This window comes from Salmo salar, chromosome ssa26 (genome assembly GCF_905237065.1).
Source record: "Salmo salar chromosome ssa26, Ssal_v3.1, whole genome shotgun sequence".
Taxonomy (NCBI): domain Eukaryota; kingdom Metazoa; phylum Chordata; class Actinopteri; order Salmoniformes; family Salmonidae; genus Salmo; species Salmo salar.
In genome coordinates, this window is record NC_059467.1 from 41,010,029 (window position 1) to 41,036,955 (window position 26,927).

Here is a 26,927-nt window from a genome sequence, read left to right on the forward strand (position 1 = left end):
TACTGGGCCAGACACAGGGGGACATACTGGGCCAGACACAGGGGGACATACTGGGCCAGACACAGGGGGACATACTGGGCCAGACACAGGGGGACATACTGGGCCAGACACAGGGGGGACATACTGGGCCAGACACAGGGGGGCATACTGGGCCAGACACAGGGGGGCATACTGGGCCAGACACAGGGGGGCATACTGGGCCAGACACAGGGGGGACATACTGGGCCAGACACAGGGGGACATACTGGGCCAGACACAGGGGGACATACTGGGCCAGACACAGGGGGACATACTGGGCCAGACACAGGGGGACATACTGGGCCAGACACACTCTGACTAATCAGCTTATTGCAGGCCAGAGAGCCAGAGACAGGTGCCGGGTCTTAATTTGATCACTCTTTTGTTGCTGAGAATTTTCCTGCACTGCAGATGAGCTTCACGATTTACATAAATTCACTGAAAACCTGCACGCACGCACACACACTTTGATTTGATTGGGCGCACATGATTTGCTCATGGACATCGGCTGCCTGGCTAGCAGCTCCGTCGGCTGCCTGGCTAGCAGCTCCGTCGGCTGCCTGGCTAACAGCTCCGTCGGCTGCCTGGCTAGCAGCTCCGTCGGCTGCCTGGCTAGCAGCTCCGTCGGCTGCCTGACTAACAGCTCCGTCGGCTGCCTGACTAACAGCTCCGTCGGCTGCCTGACTAACAGCTCCGTCGGCTGCCTGACTAACAGCTCCGTCGGCTGCCTGACTAACAGCTCCGTCGGCTGCCTGACTAACAGCTCCGTCGGCTGCCTGACTAACAGCTCCGTCGGCTGCCTGACTAACAGCTCCTCAGCTGCCTGACTAACAGCTCCCAGCACATTGTTCCAATTGGAAGTGGGGTTGAAGGTAAGTAGTGACATAGTTGGCCTTGGAAGTCTCAGCCTACTTCTCTCTGTCTGTCCATCTAGATATCGAGGGTCCTGCAGTCCTGTCTACTTCTCTCTGTCCATCTAGATATCGAGGGTCCTGCAGTCCTGTCTACTTCTCTCTGTCCATCTAGATATTGAGGGTCCTGCGGTCCTGTCTACTTCTCTCTGTCTGTCCATCTAGATATCGAGGGTCCTGCGGTCCTGTCTACTTCTCTCCGTCTGTCCATCTAGATATTGAGGGTCCTGCGGTCCTGTCTACTTCTCTCCGTCTGTCCATCGAGGGTCCTGCAGTCCTGTCTACTTCTCTCTGTCTATCTAGATATCGAGGGTCCTGCAGTCCGGTCTACTTCTCTCTGTCTGTCCATCGAGGGTCCTGCAGTCCTGTCTACTTCTCTCTGTCTGTCCATCTAGATATCGAGGGTCCTGCAGTCCTGTCTACTTCTCTCTGTCTGTCCATCTAGATATCGAGGGTCCTGCGGTCCTGTCTGTCTATCTAGATATCGCAGTCCTGTCTACTTCTCTCTGTCTGTCCATCTAGATATTGAGGGTCCTGCGGTCCTGTTTACTTCTCTCCGTCTGTCCATCGAGGGTCCTGCAGTCCTGTCTACTTCTCTTTGTCCATCTAGATATCGAGGGTCCTGCGGTCCTGTCTACTTCTCTCCGTCTGTCCATCGAGGGTCCTGTAGTCCTGTCTACTTCTCTCTGTCTGTCCATCTAGATATTGAGGGTCCTGCGGTCCTGTCTACTTCTCTCTGTCTGTCCATCTAGATATCGAGGGTCCTGCGGTCCTGTCTACTTCTCTCTGTCTGTCCATCGAGGGTCCTGCAGTCCTGTCTACTTCTCTCTGTCTGTCCATCTAGATATTGAGGGTCCTGCGGTCCTGTCTATTTCTCTCCGTCTGTCCATCGAGGGTCCTGCAGTCCTGTCTACTTCTCTCTGTCTATCTAGATATCGAGGGTCCTGCAGTCCAGTCTACTTCTCTCTGTCTGTCCATCGAGGGTCCTGCAGTCCTGTCTACTTCTCTCTGTCTGTCCATCTAGATATCGAGGGTCCTGCGGTCCTGTCTACTTCTCTCTGTCTGTCCATCTAGATATCGAGGGTCCTGCGGTCCTGTCTACTTCTCTCTGTCTGTCCATCTAGATATCGAGGGTCCTGCGGTCCTGTCTACTTCTCTCTGTCTGTCCATCGAGGGTCCTGCAGTCCTGTCTACTTCTCTCTGTCTGTCCATCTAGATATCGAGGGTCCTGCGGTCCTGTCTACTTCTCTCTGTCTGTCCATCTAGATATCGAGGGTCCTGCGGTCCTGTCTACTTCTCTCTGTCTGTCCCACGAGGGTCCTGCGGTCCTGTCTACTTCTCTCTGTCCATCTAGATATCGAGGGTCCTGCGGTCCTGTCTACTTCTCTCTGTCTGTCCATCTAGATATCGAGGGTCCTGCGGTCCTGTCTACTTCTCTCTGTCTGTCCATCTAGATATCGAGGGTCCTGCGGTCCTGTCTACTTCTCTCTGTCTGTCCATCGAGGGTCCTGCAGTCCTGTCTACTTCTCTCTGTCTGTCCATCTAGATATCGAGGGTCCTGCGGTCCTGTCTACTTCTCTCTGTCTGTCCATCTAGATATTGAGGGTCCTGCGGTCCTGCGTGGCTCAGTTGGTATTAGTGTGGTGCTAGCAATGTCAGGGTTGTGGGTTTGTTCCAGCTGGGGTCACACATTCTAAGATGTATGCACTCAGATAAAAGTGTCATATATTATTCATTATTGACGATCTGTCTATTATCTGCCAGGCCTGGACTTACCTTGATGTCCTTGCCAAAGAGGTTGGCATAGAAACACAGCCAGTTTCTGGAGATATAAAGACGGCCTTGCAGCAGGATGTCTCGGAGCAGAGCGCAGGAGTATACTGAGGGAGAGGAGACATAAACAGGTTAAAAGTAGCTGCTAACTCAAGACAAGGACATTGCTAACACTGTTTGTAGCTTCTCACTAAAAATGTATGCACACATGACTAAGTGGCTTTGGGTAAAAGCGTTTGCTAAACGGCATATATTATATATAATTATAGCTCATGTGTCTTTGACTTGGCCTATAGATGCTTATAAAATAGGTTCATAGGCATTGAATAAAGTAACTGGTACGTACATATCAGTTAAACAAATCAAAACTGTATTTACCATCTTCACTTTACCCCTAGTCTAAAATAGAACAGGGCTGGGTTTCCCAAAAGCATTGTAGCACTATGATCATCTTAATTCCATTGAATCTAAATGGACGAAGGTTGATCTTAGTGCTACGAAGCTTTTGGGAAACCCAACCCTGACCTAATCTGCATAACCTGACCTCAAACCATACAACTTCCTGTTCAGGGCCTGAGGGCTGGTTACCCTTACCAGAAACCATTACCAGAAATCCTTTCCAGAGACTCAAAAAGATGGTTTCAAACACACTGAGTAGCACATAGAGTTCCAAAACCAAAACTGAAATGACTAAAACTCATACAGTATGTGGGGACAGAAACATAAGAGAAAGTATATACTTATTGTAGACAACATTTTACAGTGAAAGTACTTCTACTAATAATAGTAATTAGGGCTGGAACGATACCAGTATTGCGATACTTGTAGTATCATGGCAAGGGAACAAAACACAAAGTGGATTTAACTTCTTTAGGAAAACAGCCCTAATGTTGAAAACAAACATCATTATGTTGTCATCCAGTCACATGTATTTATTTTCTATCTATAGCTCACAATATTTTACATACAACAGGTTTTTAAAGGACTGAGGTGTTAAGTGTGTTTCTTGTTTTCATTTTTGCCATGGGAAAAAAATAGATGCTACCGTAGCTAGCAAGTTAGCTAACGGTACATAAACACAGCATATGGAGCTAATAGGGCGATAGCCTGAAGTCAATGCACAGCATTTAGACAGTGAGCTACAGACATGCTACAGTCACTAGCATGTTAACCTAAATAAACATACATCATACGGAGATACTACAACAGATGTTAGCATGTAGCATTGTTGTTGACAGTACCTTTCATTAGGATCTCGTCCTTCGGAACGCACTGGAAGAGTTTGTGGTACTGCGAGTTGTACTTGCTGACAGTCTGAGCAGAGGGACAGGGCAGAGTCATGAGCAGTTCCTTGGCTGGCCTCCCTCCCACCGGCACCGGCAAACCGGCAGCCGCCCTCTCTCTCAGAGGACGAGAGCTCTGCTGCACCAGACTCAGCATGCTGGAGCCGCACACACAGCCACACACACACACACACACATCGACGGCGTGGTGGAACCCACTGCAAGACACAGACTGTCCTCCAACTAGTCAGATGTCAACCGGTGTCCTTTGTGCAGGTTTGAGGGGGCAGTTCTCCGTTACACACACACACACACCACTCCGGTCCGACACAGTGTGCACCTCAGACCATCACTGAGCCCTTTCTCTTTTTCTCTCACCCTTCAACACTGGTCTGAAACCCGACCACACACACTCTCATACACTGCCCTTCTCAGCCACAGACACCGACACCCTGAGTCCTCCCTTCCTGCCTCTCTCTTGCTCTCTCTCCCTCTTGCTCTCTCTCTCTTGCTGTTTCAACACGACAGTGCACAGTGACTCCCCCCTATGCTCACACCATACCAACCTATGCTGCAGCCTCCTTACCCTCCTATCCTTGTCTTGATAACAGCTTGCTGGCCACAGGCACCACCCCCTCCCTCCCTCCCTCCTCTCTCACCAAGCACATGAGACAGTCAGAACTGTCACCCCTGTTAATATCTGCAGCCAGCTGGTGTGACTGTGGGGCTCAGCAGCTCTACTTAATATTCCCCTTTGGGAGACATGGAGATAATAATCGCAGCTACGGTACAGTTCCTTTAATCTGGCATGATGGCCTGCTGATCTCGCCAAAAGAGAGTGGGTTTGAGTTAATGGATGACCTCCTCACCTATTGAATAACCGTTGAGTTCTGAGCCTGAAGAATACAATCAAATCACCGGTACTACATCTTAATGGCTGGAGATAATCAGTTGTTGGGGCTGGATTAGCGAGGTGGGATGTTTAATAGAGTCTCAAGGCTACTATCAAACCTTGATCTGTCTAGGTCTATAGACAGATCTAATACATGTTTGTATTTCAGGATCGCAATGCCTCGTTTAAATTGTAGCTTAGCCTCGGCCACCCTCGATACTAGGAAACTCCTCAATGGACCACTCCTAAAAGCAAGCAATGACAGGGTTCACTGTCACACAGGTCTTAAAATCAGTCAGTGCATATTAATTGTGCATAAAAAGGTCAAATTAACTTTATTCCAGAATGTGCAGTACATATGAGAGGTAAGGGTCAACCAATATAAAGTGTAGAATTTAACTCTGATAGGAAATAGACAATTGACTTGGCCTGCATCCAACTCGGCTGTAATTCGCATATCTTTGTTAGGCAAGATGCAAAATCAATAAGGTATTACAGACATGATCTATAATACATTAGAAAGGAAACCTGCTACTCACCGAACCCCTGTAGCATTTCTTCACATCTTCATATGATAGGTCGTCAATCAACCTGTGAAGGAAATTAAGAAGGAAATGGTGTGAAAAGAAGACATCTTCTAGTGTTTTAATATATCAGGCCAGTGACTGTTTGTTTAGAGACATAGACTCAACTAAATACTATCGTGAATTTCATGGTGATGTAGCTTTTCCACTGGTCCACAGGGATTATATTGATCTCATTAACACCTATTGGATCATTTGTTTGATCTTAATCTTGTTGGAGAATAGTGAGACATTTCAACTATAATCTGATCCAACTGTAATCTGTGATCTCTGACCTCAGCATCAAATCAAACAGTAGTAGTGTATATTTGTCTGCTGTTTATGACAGTAATGTCGGCATGGTTCAGGGTCGGCTACCAGACAAACATGTGCAGGACTGTAGAGAAGGGAAGCAGACGTGACAGCAGACAAATGGTATCTCACTCAATCAAACAGAAACAAACACTACGCGACCACACAAACACGACCATACATAAAGGGAGGTGAATGTGCTTTAATAAAACTGGGCTGACTAGTTACATTATGGAAACTCAGTGCCCCCCCACACACACACACACACACTCTCTTTCGTACATCTGACTGGCAAGCATGAGTACAAGCACAAACATGTGTGCAAGCAAGCAAACACACACACATTGCAAATACAACCCATATATATGTTGATTTATTTTCCCTTTTGTACTTTAACTATTCACACATAATATGGCATTTGAAATGTCTTTATTGTTTAGGAACTTTTGGGAGTGTAATGTTTACTGTACATTTTTATTGTTTATATTACTTTTGTTTATTATCTACTTCACTTGCGTTGGCAATGTTTACATTTGTTTCCCATGCCAATAAAGCCCTTAAATTGAAAGAGAGAGCGAGAGAGAGCGAGACGTCAGCATGCTTCAGTTCCGCTATCCAAACCAAACGAGTGTGCCCGCGAGGCTTCAGCTACTGGCTTCGGCTTGCATCAAGAAATGTTTTTGCGTACCTGAACAGCCGAGAAAACCCTTACCGAAGTCCAAGACGAACAAAAACGTCATCAAATGTCTGCATAATATATGCACAAACTCTTCTGAGCTGTTTCTGCTGGGTAGCATGCGGACGCCTTTATAAAGAAAGAGAGGGGCTCCCAGAAAGGTTGATCACATTGTTCTCTTAGGGGACATTTAGCTAGTTAGCAGGCTACTAATATAGATCTTGTTCTATCAAACCTCTGAGATAGAAATAGCCCTGAGACTGGTGTATTCATACCAATGATGTATATAAACCCTGGATTGTTGATGCTATGCATAGACGTGTTAGCTGACAACGTCACGAAAAGGATGTGCACGCTTCAATGGGGCAGAAGTCTGTGTTGTGATTCTGGATGTGCAGATAGCTAGCAACAATGACAAGAAGCTGCCATGAGGGGAATCGTAGGTGGCTCATTTCAGCTAATTTTATTCTGTTCTTGATAACATGTCTTGTTTTGAGGTGTTTTGACTGATGTCACGTCTATGCTAATATGGCTAAAATTCGCTAGCTAACCAACAACTGTAACAATATGTGAGAGACAAGTGCTCATAGTGCAAATGTATGAATGTTATCAATAAACATTGGAGACAATATATAGTTTACATGTTGTCAACAGTCTAAGGCGTGTATATATAAATCATTGATTCATACACACCAATATATACCAATACACCAACAACTTCCCACGAGACATCACGGTACTCTCAACTCTGACCTACTTTAACAAACTACCTGTTATTAGGTGAATACAAACATACAACAAGCTAAACTAAATTAATGGAAAACCCTCAAATCAAATCAAAATGGCGTGCTGGTTTATACAGTAGCTATACCCTATTACAGGGGCTGAGTCACTGGCTTACTGGTGTTCTTCCATGCCGTCCATGGGAGGGGTGCGTCACTTGAGTGGGTTGAGTCACTGACGTGGTCTTCCTGTCTGGGTTGGCGCCCCCCCCCTTGGGTTGTGCCATGGCGGAGATCGTTGTGGGCTATACTCGGCCTTGTCTTAGGACGGTAAGTTGGTGGTTGGAGACATCCCTGTAGTGGTGTGGGGGCTGTGCTTTGGCAAAGTGGGTGGGGTTATATCCTGCCTGTTTGGCCCTGTCCGGGGGTATCATCGGATGGGGCCACAGTGTCTTCTGATCCCTCCTGTCTCAGCCTCCAGTATTTATGCTGCAGTAGTTTATGTGTCGGGGGCTAGGGTCAGTCTGTTACATCTGGAGTATTTCTCTTGTCTTATCCGGTGTCCTGTGTGAATTTAAATATGCTCTCTCTAATTCTCTCTTTTTCTCTTTCTGTCTTTCTCTCGGAGGACCTGAGCCCTAGGACCATGCCTCAGGACTACCTGGCATGATGACTCCTTGCTGTCCCCAGTCCACCTGGCCGTGCTGCTGCTCCAGTTTCAACTGTTCTGCCTGCGGCTATGGAACCCTGACCTGTTCACCGGACGTGCTTGTTGCACCCTCGACAACTACTATGATTATTATTATTTGACCATGCTGGTCATTTATGAACATTTTAACATCTTGACCATGTTCTGTTATAATATCCACCCTGCACAGCCAGAAGAGGACTGGCCACCCCTCATAGCCTGGTTCCTCTCTAGGTTTCTTCCTAGGTTTTTGGCCTTTCTAGGGAGTTTTTCCTAGGGAGTTTTTCCTAGCCACCGTGCTTCTTTCACATGCATTGCTTGCTGTTTGGGGTTTTAGGCTGGGTTTCTGTACAGCACTTTGAGATATCAGCTGATGTACGAAGGGCTATATAAATACATTTGATTTGATTTGATATACTGCAAAATGTTGAATGAGCAAGCCTTTTCATCCATCCATCCACCCTCAGTGTAGAAATAAAGTGTGTCTATATCTGCTGGTTCATTCTGCTGGTTCATTCTAGTTGATTCTGCTGGTTCATTCTGCTGGTTCAATCTAGTTGATTCTGCTGGTTCATTCTAGTTGATTCTGCTGGTTCATTCTGCTGGTTCATTCTAGTTGATTCTGCTGGTTCATTCTGCTGGTTCATTCTAGTTGATTCTGCTGGTTCATTCTGCTGGTTCATTCTGCTGGTTCATTCTAGTTGATTCTGCTGGTTCATTCTGGTTGATTCTGCTGGTTCATTCTGGTTGATTCTGCTGGTTCATTCTGGTTCATTCTGCTGGTTCATTCTGGTTCATTCTGCTGGTTCATTCTGCTGGTTCATTCTAGTTGATTCTGCTGGTTCATTCTAGTTGAGCAGCAGGGAGAGTTGAGAGGTGTTAAGACATCCTGTGGGGTTTGTGAGGAGAGAAAATAGATCCTGCTTGCAGCTGAGCACCACGGCTGTGAGAGGAAAGGCCATCGCCTACTGCAAGCTGAAATCAGTAGGCAGTCTGTTGCACAAGTACTGTAGTACAATGAGGTTGAGGTTGAGTATGGATGTGCACAATCCTGGTCAACTGGGCTGCATTGTTGACCGGTTTTGTCTTTAGGATCAGTTTTTGATTTGATCCAACGGAGAGATTTTCTAGTCAGTTGCTGACTTTAAATAACATGATCTAGTGAGAGACAAATAAAATAACAGATAAAGTTCTCACTCTCTTTTTCTCTCTCTCTCTCACTCTCTCTGGAAAGGTTGTTTGAGGAAAAAGCAATGTTTTCATTCTATAAGCATCTGCAGTAAACGGGGGATCTTAGCAACCCTGTGGAGGATAGCTGGGGGTTTTAATTTCTCCTCTTGGGACAGAGCTCTGCCTCACTCATATCATCCTCTAGTCAACAGAGAATGCCTGTATTTATCTTCCATGGATAACATTTAGCAAGGCTATATCTATTCTTTATTACAATGTTGTAATTTATTTATTTTTATTTTAACTTTATTTAACCAGGTAGGCAAGTTGAGAACAAGTTCTCATTTACAATTGCGACCTGGCCAAGATAAAGCAAAACAGTTTGCCACATACAACAACAGAGTTACACATGGAATAAAACAAACATACAGTCAATAATATAGTAGAAAAATAAGTCTATATACAAAGTGAATAAATGAGGTGAGATAAGGGAGGTAAAGGCAAAAAAGGCCATGGTGGCGAAGTAAATACAACACTGGAATAGTAGATTTGCAGTGGAAGAAAGTGCAAAGTAGAAATAGAAATAATGGGGTGCAAAGGAGCAAAATAAATAAATAAATACAGTAGGGGAAGTGGTAGTTGTTTGGGCTAAATTATAGATGGGCTATGTACAGGTGCAGTGATCTGTGAGCTGCTCTGACAGCTGGTGCTTAAAGCTAGTGAGGGAGATAAGTGTTTCCCGTTTTAGAGGTTTTTGTAGTTCGTTCCAGTCATTGACAGCGGAGATCTGGAAGGAGAGGTGGCCGAAGGAGGAATTGGCTTTGGGGGTGACCAGAGAGATATACCTGCTGGAGCGCGTGCTACAGGTGGGTGCTGCTATGGTGACCAGCGAGCTGAGATAAGGGGGAACTTTACCTAGCAGGGTCTTGTAGATGACCTGGAGCCAGTGGGTTTGGCAACGAGTATGAAGCGAGGGCCAGCCAACGAGAGCGTACAGGTCGCAGTGGTGGGTAGTATATGGGGCTTTGGTGACAAAACGGATGGCACTGTGATAGACTGCATCCAATTTACTGAATAGGGTATTGGAGGCTATTTTGTAAATGACATCGCCGAAGTCGAGGATCGGTAGGATAGTCAGTTTTACGAGGGTATGTTTGGCAGCATGAGTGAAAGATGCTTTGTTGCGAAATAGGAAGCCAATTCTAGATTTAACGTTGGATTCGAGATGTTTGATGTGAGTCTGGAAGGAGAGCTTACAGTCTAACCAGACACCTAGGTAATTGTAGTTGTCCACATATTCTAAGTAAGAACCGTCCAGAGTAGTGATGCTGGACGGGCAGGCAGGTGCAGGCAGCAATCGGTAGAATAGCATGCATTTAGTTGTACTTGTATTTAAGAGCAGTTGGAGGCAATGATTGAGGTAATGATTGAATGTTTATAAAAGGTTCTAAAATGTTTATGGGCACCAATGAAATAATTAAGACATGACAATAAACATGGGCATGGGAGTTCTGCTGAACTGATTTCCTCAACATTTCAGTTTTGGTGGGGACAATCCAGAACGGCTTATTATCCTGTAATATTGTACAGTATAGACAAAGACAATATGCTCGCTCAACTCCTCTAGATATTTATTGTCATCAACAGGTGCTAAGAGTAGTGGCAACACCTTTATTACTTTGAACAACAAGCTGATATCTATAGTGGGTAGGCACCATATTAGAGAGGTGGGTGAGTTGTTGGCTACAGTTTGGCCCTCTGCCTGCCTGCCTGTCGGAGGCTGGCTATAAATAACAGCTGGTCTGGTTCCCAGATGGAGGGAAGCATGGTTATTGAAAAACACAGGCACTGTGCTCTGTTTCTCTCTCTCCTGTTTCTCTCTCTCCTGCAGTAACCTACTGGAATACACCCTCTCTGCTGTTCTTTTCATCCATCTCCCTCTCCCTGCAGTAACCTACTGGAATACACCCTCTCTGCTGTTCTTTTCATCCATCTCCCTCTCCCTGCAGTAACCTACTGGAATACACCCTCTCTGCTGTTCTTTTCATCCATCTCCCTCTCCCTGCAGTAACCTACTGGAATACACCCTCTCTGCTGTTCTTTTCATCCATCTCCCTCTCCCTGCAGTAACCTACTGGAATACACCCTCTCTGCTGTTCTTTTCATCCATCTCCCTCTCCCTGCAGTAACCTACTGGAATACACCCTCTCTGCTGTTCTTTTCATCCATCTCCCTCTCCCTGCAGTAACCTACTGGAATACACCCTCTCTGCTGTTCTTTTCATCCATCTCCCTCTCCCTGCAGTAACCTACTGGAATACACCCTCTCTGCTGTTCTTTTCATCCATCTCTCTCTCCTGCAGTAAACTACTGGAATACACCCTCTCTGCTGTTCTTTTCATCCATCTCCCTCTCCCTGCAGTAACCTACTGGAATACACCCTTTAGATATTTGAAGACATAAAGATACCAAGACTAATCTGAATAACAATATTCAAGTCCAGCAGAGTCCAACAGTTCAAAATCTATCAAACATATATGTCCCTTGTCTTACCTGAACCTTAGTCATCAGGCTTGAAAACAAAACAGGACATTGATTTATGCAGGAACATTGTTTATCTTCCTGTGAGAAGTGGAACGTGTAACCAGGGCTGCAGTGTGTCTCAAAGTGTCCTTGGCTGCGGCGCTGAATAGCAAAGCTAATTACAAGCCTGAGGAATGATGCATTAGAAAGGGAATACCTCCCTCAGGCAGACAAAGACAGATTCACAGTCAATAATTCAGCTGAAGAAAAGAGAAAAATGGGACAAAGAGCACAGAGGTCAAAGGTGAGAGGTCAATGCCATGACCTACCTCTGTGTCGTTTTGGTATTTACTTGAACTATCACCTTTCCATTTGTAATTTGGCTGAACGATCACCTTTAGGACAGAAACCTAGCGTCTGCATTCATCTAAAACCATAGGAAAGGTGAAGCAACATGGTGGACACTGGCCAGCCATTTGCTTTCCCTTCTCTGTCTTTCACATCAATTCATGAAGGAAACAAAATAAGGAAAAGAAATCCACTGAAGACCAACAAGACACACCCATGAAAAAAAATCCACTGAAGACCAACAAGACACACCCATGAAAATAAATCCACTGTAGACCAATGAGACGCACCCATGAGAATAAATCCACTGTTGACCAATAGGACACACCCATGAACAACACAGTTCAGAGTTCCCACCCACTAGTCAATGACAGAGAGAACACACCACAGTCACAACACACCGCGGTAGCCTACCCTGCCAAATCCCATCCCAGGACAGCTTCACCAGGATTAGAATGCCCCTCCTGCCTTAGATCCTGGTTATATAAGCCCCAGCAGCTCCACAGAGCATCCTATTTCCTATATAGTGCACTCCTTTTGACCAGAGTCCCATGGCAATATAGGGAATAGGTTGTGGCATTTGGGACTCAGCCTAGAGAACGACCTGTCAACGCCACGTGGAGTCAGGTGACACCAGATGGTCACACCAGGTGACGTGGAGTCAGGTGACACCACCGTGACGTGGAAATAGTCTATACAGAGGACCCGTCTGTCTGTGTTAATAGTCTATACAGAGGACCTGTCTGTCTGTCTGTGTGAAATAGTCTATACAGAGGACCTGTCTATCTGTCTGTCTGTCTGTGTTAATAGTCTATACAGAGGACCTGTCTGTCTGTGTTAATAGTCTATACAGAGGACCTGTAGGTCTGTCTGTGTTAATAGTCTATACAGAGGACCTGTCTGTCTGTCTGTCTGTGTCTGTCTGTGTTAATAGTCTATACAGAGGACCTGTCTGTCTGTCTGTCTGTCTGTCTGTCTGTCTGTGTTAATAGTCTATACAGAGGACATGTCTGTCTGTCTGTCTGTGTTAATAGTCTATACTGAGGACCTGTCTGTCTGTGTTAATAGTCTATACAGAGGACCTGTCTGTCTGTGTTAATAGTCTATACAGAGGACCTGTCTGTCTGTGTTAATAGTCTATACAGAGGACCTGTCTGTCTGTCTGTGTTAATAGTCTATACAGAGGACCTGTCTGTCTGTCTGTGTTAATAGTCTATACAGAGGACCTGTCTGTCTGTGTTAATAGTCTATACAGAGGACCTGTCTGTCTGTCTGTGTTAATAGTCTATACAGAGGACCTGTCTGTCTGTCTGTCTGTGTTAATAGTCTATACAGAGGACCTGTCTGTCTGTCTGTCTGTGTTAATAGTCTATACAGAGGACCTGTCTGTCTGTCTGTGTTAATAGTCTATACAGAGGACCTGTCTGTCTGTCTGTGTTAATAGTCTATACAGAGGACCTGTCTGTCTGTCTGTGTTAATAGTCTATACAGAGGACCTGTCTGTCTGTGTGTTAATAGTCTATACAGAGGACCTGTCTGTCTGTGTGTTAATAGTCTATACAGAGGACCTGTCTGTCTGTGTGTTAATAGTCTATACAGAGGACCTGTCTGTCTGTGTTAATAGTATATACAGAGGACCTGTCTGTCTGTGTTAATAGTATATACAGAGGACCTGTCTGTCTGTCTGTGTTAATAGTATATACAGAGGACCTGTCTGTCTGTCTGTGTTAATAGTCTATACAGAGGACCTGTTGCTGTGGACATGAGGCAGAACACTCATAATAATGTGTAAAAATCAAACAAGATGAGAGTTGAACTAATCAGCCAAATTCTCTTTCTAGTTGTATTTAAATTCAGCCACCAACCAGTTCATCGACATCCGAGGGATAACTCCTATAGACAAAGTTACTTTTAAAAAGTGTGTGTGTGTGTACATGTTACCTACCTGAATTGTGGATGGCCTCCTTGAGTGTCCTGGTGTTTTGAGGTCTCCAGGTCCTGTGTTGAGATGAGGACTCCCTCTTCATTCTGCTCCTGGTGTTCCGTCATGGTGTTGGGCCTGAACACACAGTGTTGAGCTGTCATCAGTGATCCACAGGCTCAAAGCATGTGTCATGTATTCTAACACAGCTCATATCCATGCGTGGACACACCCATTCATGCAAATTCTACATCAATATACAAGCGAATATACACAGGTTAATGAAGCTGTGCACTGGGCCTGGGTGACTTTCTCATGCTCTTCCATGCACACTGTTGAGCAACCACTTGTGCTCCTCAAACACACATGTGCACACCATTCCACTAATTCACACACACGTACACTGGATGATACGGTGAGCGTTTTGGGAGAAAGGCTGTAGTTACCACAGCCTCTGTATAGTCACAGGTGTGACTGACTGATAATAGCTTTGTGTTCTCTAGAAAACCCCTGACTCAGTCTGGCCATTTATCACATGCTGAGTTTCCTGCTTATTATCTCTGATTGGCCTGGTTCATTCCATCTGAACCAATGACTTCTCTGTACGAAAAAGCCTCTTCCTGTTGCGGAAGATCCTAGTTCAATGGTTCCCACAGAAATCCCCCACCCTGTCCATAACCAATGAACTGTAGCTAGCCAGTCAAAGTAGATGAGGCTGGTGAACAATAGCTTCTTGGTTGCTGTATTCAACTATTCCAGCTGCAAACAGGTGTCTATGGTAAATTAAAAGTAATGAAACAGAAGCAAACTTTTTTAGAATGAAATGCAGATGGGAGAAAACTAAAGCAATTAATCATAGCTCCACATTGGGGAATATGAGAGGGGTCATCTTAAACCCCTCTTTACCTAAAGACATCTTTAATCCTTCTAAAACCTTCACTGGCCGAGAGGGAGAAACTTCAGGGCTGGGTATCATCATTTCAAGAAAATGTCACCAAATTCTACAACCCGTTGGCGTGGACATTGTTTACCCATAATACCCTATTAAACCCCTCCATTCCCCGAACAGTCAGAAGACCAAGGGACATTTTGTCACGTCTTTGTCCAATTGAAAACAACGAGTCACACAAACAGAAAGTCATCAGGACAGCAGAACTGGAGGCCCTGAGTTGTGCACACTTGGTCTGATTTAACAGTGGGGCAGAGTGGTGCGGTGAGCCGTTTCCCTTAATTTGCTGAGAGCAGACTTTTCTGTGGACCAAGTCTCTGTGTTCTGTGAATGCAGCACCAACACAACCTGAAAATGTTGTTTCAAGAGACGGTAGCCAACACATCACAAGCTATGGACGTTCTTGTCAATGTCAACTTTGGTTATAACAGAATGACCAGAAACAACATGAGAATGGCACCAACTTATGCAAACAAAAAATGGTTTGGGTGGTTGAGACACCAAGCAATGATGATCTGAGATGTTAACTAGTTTGGAATACTTACAAGAAAACGATCTGTGGAATACAAATCAAAACGGACCTCTTGGCTCCTTGTACTGAGTACTCTCACTCTGACTTGGCTTCTAACAGTGACAAAGGCCACACCATTGTCCATATATGAATGTTAAATGTTAAATGAATCTCCAACTGCTCCTAAACACAAGTAAAACTAAATGCATGCTCTTCAACCGATCGCTGCCTGCACCTGCCCGCCTGTCCAGCATCACTTCTCTGGACGGTTCTAACTTAGAATTTGTGGACAACTACAAATACCTAGGTGTCTGGTTAGACTGTAAACTCTCCTTCCAGACTCACATCAATCATCTCCAATCCAAAGTGAAATCTCAAATTGGCTTCCTATTTCGCAACAAAGCATCCTTCACTCATGCTGCCAAACATACCCTCGTAAAACTGACCATCCTACCAATCCTCGACTTCGGCGATGTCATTTACAAAATAGCTTCCAATACCCTACTCAACAAGCTGGATGCAGTCTATCACAGTGCCATCCGTTTTGTCACCAAAGCCCCATATACTACCCACCACTGCGACCTGTACGCTCTCGTTGGCTGGCCTTCGCTTCATAATCGTCGCCAAACACATTGGCTCCAGGTCATCTACAAGACCCTGCTAGGTAAAGTCCCCCCTTATCTCCGCTCACTGGTCACCATAGCAGCACCCACCTGTAGCACGCGCTCCAGCAGGTATATCTCTCTGGTCACCCCTAAAGCCAACTCCTCCTTTGGTCGTCTCTCCTTCCAGTTCTCTGCTGCCAATGACTGGAACGAACTACAAAAATCTCTGAAACTGGAAACACTTATCTCCCTCACTAGCTTTAAGCACCAGCTGTCAGAGCAGCTCACAGATCACTGCACCTGTACATTGCCCATCTATAATTTAGCCCAAACTACTACCTCTTCCCCTACTGTATTTATTTATTTTATTTATTTTGCTCCTTTGCACCATATTATTTATATTTTTATCTCTGAACTTTCTTCAAACTACAAATCTACCATTCCAGTGTTTTTCTTGCTATACTTTATTTACTTTGCCACCATGGCATTTTTTTTCCTTTACCTCCCTTATCTCACATCATTTGCTCACATTGTATATAGTCTTATTTTTTTTTCTACTGCATCATTGATTGTATGTTGTTTTACTCCATGTGTAACTCTGTGTTTTTGTATGTTGTCGAACTGCTTTGCTTTATCTTGGCCAGGTCGCAATTGTAAATGAGAACTTGTTCTCAACTTGCCTACCTGGTTAAATAAAGGTGAAATAAATAAAATAAATAAAAATGTGATCCTTCATACCTCTCCTCCTCCTCGTCCTCCTGCTGATTAGGGCACATCTACAGAGCCATCACAAGACGTCCTCCAATCGAATTAACTCTAATCTAGTTAAGCTAGCTGCAGTTTCTAGGACCTCTACTGTTAAAGGTGCATCACACCATTTCTCCTTCACCTCCCTGTCTCGTGGTCTTCTCTAGAGTGACGGGGAAAACAAACAGGTCTGCGTCATGGACACAATCTAACGGAGGCTATAGGCTGTCAAGGTCAATGACGTTCCAGGTAGAAGTTGCAATGAGCCAATACAATACAACAACCTCTATATACAGTTATCATGATATCCAATTACACAATACAGTATAATGATACATACTGTACAGATCATGTCATCTTTCATTGATGATGAAGCCATTGATATCATCCATCTTCGTTAATTGTGACCAATATACCCCGTAAGCAGTCAGTGGTAGCCTATACCTCAAAGTCTCACACTCTCTCTGTGTCCCCTCACACCCGGAGAGGCTATGATGCGCTGCTCCCTCTTGATCACAGATAGTGTCTGGTGGTGTCACTTTACTATAGGGTCAGACAGGGCTGAGAGAGGCAGGCCTCAACAAGGATCATTATCAATCTCAGCTATCTTATTCCAGAACAGCTGACGCTTACAAGAGTCAGCAATGGCAGGACAAATTGAAGTCTAAGCCAAACCATGGGGAATAAATGATCCATAAGAGCATGTATTAAAAAGAAGACAGAATGTGATCAACCATTTCTCCTCTCTCATGGATCACCACAGCTGTGCAAACCAAAGGGCTCTTCAAGCTGAACGCCTGCAGTCAGGTGGCCTATTAATTACAGTTGTGCTCAGTCAAGCTAAGGGAGGAAGTGGAGTTGGATTTAATAGGGGCCCGAGTACTTTAGCTACTACCTGCATCTGAAAAAGGCATGCTTTGCATAATTGGCTGCAGCTGGGTTTTGTCATATTGTGGTCCTGATATAGCCTAATCCCTAATATATCTGTAGCCTCCATTATTAGTAGTTATGAAGGCTAGCCCATATTTGTACCTGTAGCCTACATATGGACTAAAATCAGGCAAATTGTGATGCAGGTAGTTGTCTATGAAACCATAACACAAAGGAGGACTTTGTCCTGTGAGATACTGTATCTACACTGCTACACTACAAGCGGACACTGTAGAGTATATAGGCTTCCTGGACCGGTTCTCTGGACCTGTTCTCTCCCCACAAGATAAATAAGATGATAATATGAGTGGAGGTTGGTCAATATCCTGTTTGTGAGTTTAACAGTTACTCTACAGAATCATAGACAGGATGTACTTGTATTGAAAGGCCAGATCATTTGCAACATGTTTTGTTTGACACATTGCTTGCATTTATACTGTAGCCTACATGTTCTCGTGGTCTATGTTGATGTGTCTTGAACAATTCGTCACCACACATAAGTTACCTAACAGGAAATAAAAGTAATTTGAATTTCAAAGGAGCTACATTGAGGGCTCCTTTCAAGCAAACGTGAGTGTGTAGAGGGTGACATCACTTGCGCCCCTTCAAAAGGCTCTGATTAGGTAGGCTACTGTCTACAGTAAACACGCGTAGACCAGCCGTCACTGACGCTTACATAGATTTAAAGCCACATAGGCTAAGATTTCCACAACTAATTAGATATAACCCCTTGGTTTTTGAAGAATATGACTCAAATACGCAAATGGAATTAGTATGACTGTCTACCCTTATTTTAACCAAAAAACTTATTGTAAAAAAAGTAGCATACTGAACCTACATTGTTTACAGTTTTGTTGATCCTTGGTCAACAAATGCGAGCTTCAAATAATTTTCAGAAACAAATAGTGTAGGGATGTCACTCATTGAGCACTAAACATAGAAAGTATAGAGGCTAAAATGTGATAAATAAATCTGACCATTTGTATACAGTTATAAGCCTGTAGGCTGTGATAAAGTGAACACAAGGTATACAATCATTTGAGGTTATTGGCAGGACGGCCCCAATTGATTTACAAACTAGGCTAATAACCTGCTTATACAGCCTGCCCTACTTCATACATCTGAGGTACTTACATTAGGGCCTAGATTCATTATAAACAACTTATGCTTTTGACAACTATCAATAAAAAATAGACGACCAACTCCAGAGATGAGACGGACTAAACTCACGCAATCTTTGCCTTTACGAATAACCTTCCGGAACGTACCGCTGCACAGGTAGGCTAGTCGTCTTGTTTTATTCAGCCAAAGTAACTGTCATGTCCTCCACAACGTTGAATTGGTACCAGCCACAGCTTCACATGTCGCAAAGGAGCTATAGCGAAATGTCCATGGGGAAAAATTGGGGAGAAATTGAATTGCGAAAAATGACACAATTTGAAGCAAAGAGACATGCGGCGAGACAAGAAACACTTGCCGCGTGTCAACTTGTAGCGCAGGGAATCCGTGAGGTTGGTTGAGAATACGCCACCGCTGTCATTCACGGCTTGGTAAAACTTTGATCTACGGATTTAAAATAACCCAATCGTGCGATTACGCTCGCTTGTACTGGTCGTAATGATACAACAGAATGCAATTTAAATCTATATATTTCTTATATTCCAAGGCAGAACGTAACTGCACCTTTTAACCTTACTGAGTGGTGTAACCAAATCACATTAGGCCTACCACAGTAGCCTTTTCAAGTAAGATGTTTATAATTGTTATATTAAGTTGATTCAGACTTTATATGGTAATACAATTGATAAATCCATGTCTGAGTTGAATACATTATACGTCAATAAAATACCATATAATTTTCCTTAGTAGGCCTAAGGTCCCCCAAATATAGCTGTATTTGGTCTGTTACAGTCCAAAAGTTATTTTGAATAACACCGCATATTGGTGTTATTTAGCTTGTGCAGGGAGGACACTGTGCAAAGATCTGTGGTGCTGAAAATCCTGCTACTAGCATTTCCATCCTCTAAGGAACGCCATAGCATCACCACGACTTTCTTTTACTCTCCATCATGCTAGTATTATTTCCTGCACCGCACCAGTTTTATATTATTACTGTATCCCTTCTATTCAATGTACCCCCACCAGCGCTTATAGGCTAACTGACTACCAGAACACAGGAGTCTCTGATATCCTTTGACCTTTCTGTTGCCACTCTGAGGATGCACACTCACCCCCTTGAGCTCTATTAATCATGGAACAACGTCAGGGGTGAATAAAGTCAACGTAGAGGACAGACACGGTTTACACTGTGAATACACAACACCTGCCTGTGTGCTGTAAGCATACTAATACATGTAGAGAAGAGGCTAGCATAGACCTTATTTACTAGTAGTATAGAAGGTGGATGTTCCACAGCTCTCAGGTTCAGGGGAAAAGTCACATCAAGTAAATAGAAGTTGCATTACACAAACCTCCACACTAGGAGAAATCCCACCGCTGTTCCTTATGCTTGGACTGTACAGGATGGTTTCTTCAACCCAAAATATGGCTACTACTGGACTAGACAGCAAGTTCCAATGGAGAATCTTCGTCAAGAGTGCATTTTAGACCAGGAATGATCTTAATCTGGGTCTGAGAAACCAACCTAAGTATTTCCTCACCAAAGAAAGTGAACAGGTAACAGGGCTGACTGACAGTGCAGGTAACAGGGCTGACTGACAGTGCAGGTAACAGGGCTGACTGACCTGGCTGGTATCTTCTGGTTGCAGGGACCATGGGGTCGGTGGTGGTGGTGGTGTCGGTGGTCCCGGCCTGTGGCCTCGTCGCCTGGCAGGGCCTCAGGGCTGGCTGCGTAGATAGTGCATCCCATTAACCCCTGCGCTGTCAGCCACCGCACCCTTGTCGTCGCAGAGCAAGAGGAGCCTCCGCTGCGTACTACCGTGCCGTACCGCGTCCCCACGTCGTCCCTGCCAGTGAGTCTCTACCCTGCTCCTCCTACTCCCAGGCGCCTGCTGTAAAAGCCATTGCCTCAGCACATCTCCACCCTCTCTCCTCTAGCTAACCCCACTCACCCACCTCCCCCCGGACCTTACACTCTCCCTCCCCCTCTGGGAACACAGGGGATAATCAGATTTCACATTTACACTGAACAAAATCATCCTTGCATAATCTCTTCCCCGCTGTGGCAGCAGAACCATCACGTTGTTGTATGTGGAGCACCCTGGATGGGGAGAAGGGACTTGGGGTGTATTTAGGACAATATCCTAACTGTTGGCTGGGCTGGTTCAGCAGCCATTTAGACAAACTACACATTTGAAAGGTTTACCAAAAGGTGCATTGAAGTATGGATGAAGTGGTGATCGATGATGAAAATGTTCTCAAATGTTATGTTCTTTGTACTAAGCCTCAAATTTCACTTTGAGGTAAGTTTATGTAAATTGCCTGTTAAGGTCAATGGAGGCTTATGTTACCGGTGTGTATTATGAAATTCTATATAGACAATTTGCATAATACCCCACTTCTCATAATTATTAGGGAAGACCACCCTCTAGTGGTTATTTGAGCTCATTGCTTTAATACACCCTTGTAAGGGACCAATCAGCAACATCCCAGGGGCCGGTGCTGGTCCTGGAACCAGAGGTTGAGAAACAGTGCCAAGTCAACACACTGTTGAACCACAGAATCATATCTTCGATCATATTAACAGAAGTTTGTCAATTATTGACATTCAAGTTCATGAAGAAGCATTGACATGCATTTGATAAAATAATTTTGCAACATATGCAATAGCTATTATTTAGATTATCAGGGGTTGGAAGTGGACAATGACTGAATAAAGCAAGCCAATCAGACATGACATATGATTGTCTCATAAAAAGATTTATTTTTCGCCCAAATGTACAAAGGCAAGTTACAGTATTGTATAAAAAAAGAACCGTGGTGGTAATGCACACTTTACATAAACTCCTGAAGGGGAGGATGAAGGAGAAGAGGGAGGGAAGGGGTGAGACCACAGGAAACAGGGCTCAACCATAGAAATGAAAACCATTGTAAACATCCTTGCAAGTACCAGTGAGTGATACTTTGAGGGTTCTGAGTGACACGAGAGGGCCCGTGAGGAAGGTGAGGAGGGAGACAAGACATGATCTGGTAATTTAAGATGTCGGAAAGAGTGTCTTTGTTCCCAAGGGATAAAGGATGTTTTTATAAGCACCAATTGAGACAACTGAAGCAACTGCCGTTCTGGAGAACAAAAAAACGACTCAGTCAAAGAGTAGCTAACAAAGAAAGGATGTCCTCCAAAAATAACAAGACAAAATCAAGAGCTTTTTCCTTTAAGTTGCTGGATAGTAAGTACTTGCTTGTGTGGCTTTATCATACCCCTAAGGCAATACGATTCTTATTCAACCTACTACCAAGTCTAAATCTCTGTCCTTTGGAGCAATGCACTAGTCTCTTCCTCCAGTATAGTGGAAAGCCATTCTTACGCCACCTGCTTGGGACATGTAGAAATGACAATCCACTGATGCGTCATACAACGTCACAGCGGTCTATATTTCTATTAGATATTAGTTGTACAGGACATCTCAACACACTGTCACATTCAGATATACAGGTCGCAACACCATTCCATTTATGAACCATGACACTTGTGGACAAGAAACTAGCAACACAATGAGACTAATATGTTAACTGTCCTAGTCCTATAGGACAAGAAACTAGCAACACAATGAGACCAATATGTTAACTGTCCTAGTCCTATAGGACAAGAAACTAGCAACACAATGAGACTAATATGTTAACTGTCCTAGTCCTATAGGACAAGAAACTAGCAACACAATGAGACTAATATGTTAACTGTCCTAGTCCTTTACAAGGTGTTACACCACCAAGCTAGCAGGTTCAAGTTAGTGAAATCCAGGTGTATATATGTACTTCAATACTGAACAAAAATAAAAAAGAAGCTACCTGACAATTGTGATAATGTTCTGGCCAGCAGTATGTTGACTTCTGGAACATTCCACATTGTTTCTTACAGGGCAGACTGTCAACAAGCCTCGTTTGTATAGCGCAAGTACCCCTCCCTGAAAATAGAAAAAATAAATATACATCTTTCACTTTTAACGACTGGTTTAGCTTCACTCTCAACGACTCCAGCTCACGCACCATATGAAGCCTTTTCTATACATTGTATAGCGACTACTTTGTGTCAATAGGAAAGGAGTCTTTTTGCAGCGCCTGCATTAGTGGAGGGGAGGACATTGTGTTGTGTTTTAGGTGCCGTATCCCACTACAGAGGCATCATTTCATGGCTCCTTGCTTAAATGGGCACAAAGGTTAAATTAAGCTTCTCAACTCAAGAGTTCATCCATGCTTCAATCCAGACAACATCCCTAGATCTTCTTCAAAAAGGGTTCTTGAATAAATAAACAGGTAAAGAACAAATCTAAGATCACTGTGACTGTTTTTAAATCACCTTTGATTAACACCCCCTCATCTCCAAAACCCCTACTGCCCCACTGGTCTGAGAGACTACACTCCCCCCTCATCTCCAAAACCCCTACTGCCCCACTGGTCTGAGAGACTACACTCCCCCTCATCTCCAAAACCCCTACTGCCCCACTGGTCTGAGAGACTACACTCCCCCCTCATCTCCAAAACCCCTACTGCCCCACTGGTCTGAGAGACTACACTCCCCCCTCATCTCCAAAACCCCTACTGCCCCACTGGTCTGAGAGAGTGGCAGAGAGAAGGGGGTTGAATGAGGTGAGTGGCAGAGAGAAGGGGGTTGAATGAGGTGAGTGGCAGAGAGAAGGGGGTTGAATGAGGTGAGTGGCAGAGAGAAGGGGGTTGAATGAGGTGAGTGGCAGAGAGAAGGGGTTGAATGAGGTGAGTGGCAGAGAGAAGGGGGTTGAATGAGGTGAGTGGCAGAGAGAAGGGGGTTGAATGAGGTGAGTGGCAGAGAGAAGGGGGTTGAATGAGGTGAGTGGCAGAGAGAAGGGGGTTGAATGAGGTGAGTGGCAGAGAGAAGGGGGTTGAATGAGGTGAGTGGCAGAGAGAAGGGGGTTGAATGAGGTGAGTGGCAGAGAGAAGGGGTTGAATGAGGTGAGTGGCAGAGAGAAGGGGTTGAATGAGGTGAGTGGCAGAGAGAAGGGGTTGAATGAAGTGAGTGAGAGTCAAGACAGGTGACGTCCCTCTACTGAGGGGAGCCCAGCTGTAATGTGACCATGTAACAGTCTCTGGCAGTTGTCACCTGAAGGGCCACCCAGTGATAGGAGTGCCAGACATTGGCCAGGCTTGGTTGAATCTACACGGACTCCCACATTGGCTCAGTGCTGCACTACTGTAACACAGGGGAAGGGTTGCTAAGCCAAGGGTATATAGGATTGAAGCGCTGCCCACACAAGTGGTGTTGCTGACGGGATGGGGTCGCTCTGAGCTAGATGTGTGTGGTTGGTTGTGTGTTGTCTAGCCGGGCATCGCTCCTCCCTGGTTCTGCCTTGACTTTACGTTGTGCATCCTTCCTCATCCTCCTCCTCCGCAATCAGTTGTTTGATTCTTCCTCCATGGAAATTGACAGGATAACGAACTGGTCCATTTGCTGTGCCGATTGCAGGACCAGTAAGGTGAAAATGGCCGACCTCTTCAGTAGATGATCCCCAGTGTTCTGAGGTAATAAACAGCTCTACACTTCTGAACAGAAACCATGGTTACAACTGGACATCAGTCAGTGCAATATTGATCAGAGTGAGCCACGGTTTTGTGTGATTTGGTTGATTCAGTGTACGGAAAGGGTGAAGTGAGACTGGCGTATCAAAAACACATTAAAGGATGGATTGGGAAGTGGGGAGGAATCAAATTAACTGAAAGAAAAGTCACTCATGCCGTGAAATGAACAATGCAAATGTCAAGAAAACACAAAACATGAACTATATTGAGGTGAATGTGTTCCCTTCACACAATAATTATGTCTATCCCTGAAAAGTGAATCAAGAGGTGTTTAGCGAGCAAATGGCTGGTTGAGGGACGAGAAAACAAACCCTTCAACACCTATAGAATTCTGAGGTTGAGCCTCTCTCCTCAAGCGTCCTCTCACCACACACAGTAAACCTACTAATGACAATTGTCAAGATATACTGGCACACTGCGTACAACAGGCCAACAACAGCAAGTTCAAACATTTCAACATGATTCACTTGTTTACTTTTGTCAGTCTTTATTTTAGTTTGACCCCTCCCCCATCACCCCTCCCCCCCAGCCACCCAGCCCCGTTCTGCACGGGACAAAAAAAACTATGCAGTCAGAACCCCTTTTCAGCTTTTCAGGCAGTCAGTTGGTCTATTTTTGCATGTGTTCGTTCATCAACAGTGCAAAGACCAATAGATATCAGCGGAGGTGTGCACATGGGCAGACAGTGATGGCTTTGAACCTTGGGTGAGGTCAGTCCTAGTCCACGGTGGGGCAGGAGGGAAACCTTGGGTGAGGTCAGTCCTAGTCCACGGTGGGGCAGGAGGGAAACCTTGGCTGAGGTCAGTCCTAGTCCACGGTGGGGCAGGAGGGAAACCTTGGCTGAGTTCAGTCCTAGGCCACGGTGGGGCAGGAGGGAAATGAGGGAAAAAGATGCTGCTAGGAGAAGAAGAAAAAAAAAGAATCTGCCGGACATTCAGGCAGAGAACTAAAAATATAGAAACACCATTCAACTGATGTCTAAAATGGACTCGGAGCCCAGGGCTTCCTCATGTGAGCCAGTCACATGAATCTTTGCAGGGTGGCGAGGTGTCAGTCACGTCTCCCTGTGGAAATGACACAAAAGACAGAAAATGGTTGGTTAAATTCACGTTCAAAACCACGTTCAAGACACGTAGATTACCCAAAGTAATGACACGTAGATTACCCAATGTAATGACACGTAGATTACCCAATGTAATGACACGTAGATTACCCAATGTAATGACACGTAGATTACCCAAAGTAATGACACGTAGATTACCCAAAGTAATGACACGTAGATTACCCAATGTAATGACACGTAGATTACCCAATGTAATGACACGTAGATTACCCAATGTAATGACACGTAGATTACCCAATGTAATGACACGTAGATTACCCAAAGTAATGACACGTAGATTACCCAAAGTAATGACACGTAGATTACCCAAAGTAATGACACGTAGATTACCCAAAGTAATGACACGTAGATTACCCAAAGTAATGACACGTAGATTACCCAATGTAATGACACGTAGATTACCCAATGTAATGACACGTAGATTACCCGTAGATTACCCAATGTAATGACACGTAGATTACCCAATGTAATGACACGTAGATTACCCAATGTAATGACACGTAGATTACCCAAAGTAATGACACGTAGATTACCCAATGTAATGACACGTAGATTACCCAAAGTAATGACACGTAGATTACCCAAAGTAATGACACGTAGATTACCCAAAGTAATGACACGTAGATTACCCAATGTAATGACACGTAGATTACCCAATGTAATGACGCGTAGATTACCCAATGTAATGACACGTAGATTACCCAATATAATGACACGTAGATTACCCAATATAATGACTAGTACCACTACTATTGTAAATTACAATATTACCTCAAAATGTAAAAATCACTAAAACATTGATATGCAGCCATTTTGACCACTGATGTCTATGCGAGTGACGTTTTACACTTGAATACCAAGCTGAGGAAGCAAATCCAACAAAGACTCTAGATAAAGTATTCCACAACCAGAAACAAGGCAGAGTTCTGCCACTAGAGGTCAGGGCAGCCTGTGATAACACTGTCTCTATTATCACAGTATCACTACTGTGATTCACTGGGCTCTGCTGCTGTCCTACCTGCTTAGGACGAACAACTGAACTGAAGGCATAAGAGCGGTTGCTGCTGCATACTGAGGCTGCTAGCTAGCACAGTCACGCCTTTGTTGAAGTCTTTTCCCAGAGAGCTGTGTATCAGACTGTTATACAGGACAGTAGTACTAAGTATTTTCCCAGAGAGCTGTGTATCAGACTGTTATAGAGTACAGTAGTACTAAGTATTTTCCCAGAGAGCTGTGTATCAGACTGTTATACAGGACAGTAGTACTAAGTATTTTCCCAGAGAGCTGTGTATCAGACTGTTATACAGTACAGTAGTACTAAGTATTTTCCCAGAGAGCTGTGTATCAGACTGTTATAGAGTACAGTAGTACTAAGTATTTTCCCAGAGAGCTGTGTATCAGACTGTTATACAGTACAGTAGTACTAAGTATTTTCCCAGAGAGCTGTGTATCAGACTGTTATACAGGACAGTAGTACTAAGTATTTTCCCAGAGAGCTGTGTTTCAGACTGTTATACAGTACAGTAGTACTAAG

At 44.5% G+C, this 26,927-nt stretch overlaps 2 protein-coding genes across 6 annotated transcripts in view; both read right to left on the reverse strand.

The window, feature by feature from the left end:
* LOC106587765 (GRAM domain-containing protein 2A) overlaps positions 1-20,564 on the reverse strand; it is a 31,080-nt gene extending 10,516 nt beyond the window's left edge. For 2 of the 5 annotated variants that reach the window (XM_045708849.1, XM_045708847.1), the window contains exons 1-5: positions 20,286-20,564; positions 13,824-13,937; positions 5,417-5,468; positions 3,944-4,217; positions 2,706-2,809 (exon numbers count right to left, since the gene is read on the reverse strand). In XM_045708849.1, coding sequence (XP_045564805.1) covers positions 2,706-2,809; positions 3,944-4,217; positions 5,417-5,468; positions 13,824-13,937; positions 20,286-20,410 — 669 coding nt within the window. In that variant the 5' untranslated portion in view covers positions 20,411-20,564. Of the gene's footprint in view, positions 1-2,705; positions 2,810-3,943; positions 4,218-5,416; positions 5,469-13,823; positions 13,938-18,809; positions 19,087-20,285 lie in introns of those variants that run through there. The other 3 variants (XM_045708850.1, XM_045708848.1, XM_045708851.1) reach the window with 3 other exon arrangements.
* An 835-nt stretch (positions 20,565-21,399) lies between these two features.
* Positions 21,400-26,927, reverse strand: part of LOC106562774 (zinc finger protein 609-like) — a 113,400-nt gene continuing 107,872 nt past the window's right edge. The window contains 1 exon segment of the mRNA XM_045708846.1: positions 21,400-25,334. The gene's annotated coding sequence lies outside the window, so the exon portion shown is untranslated.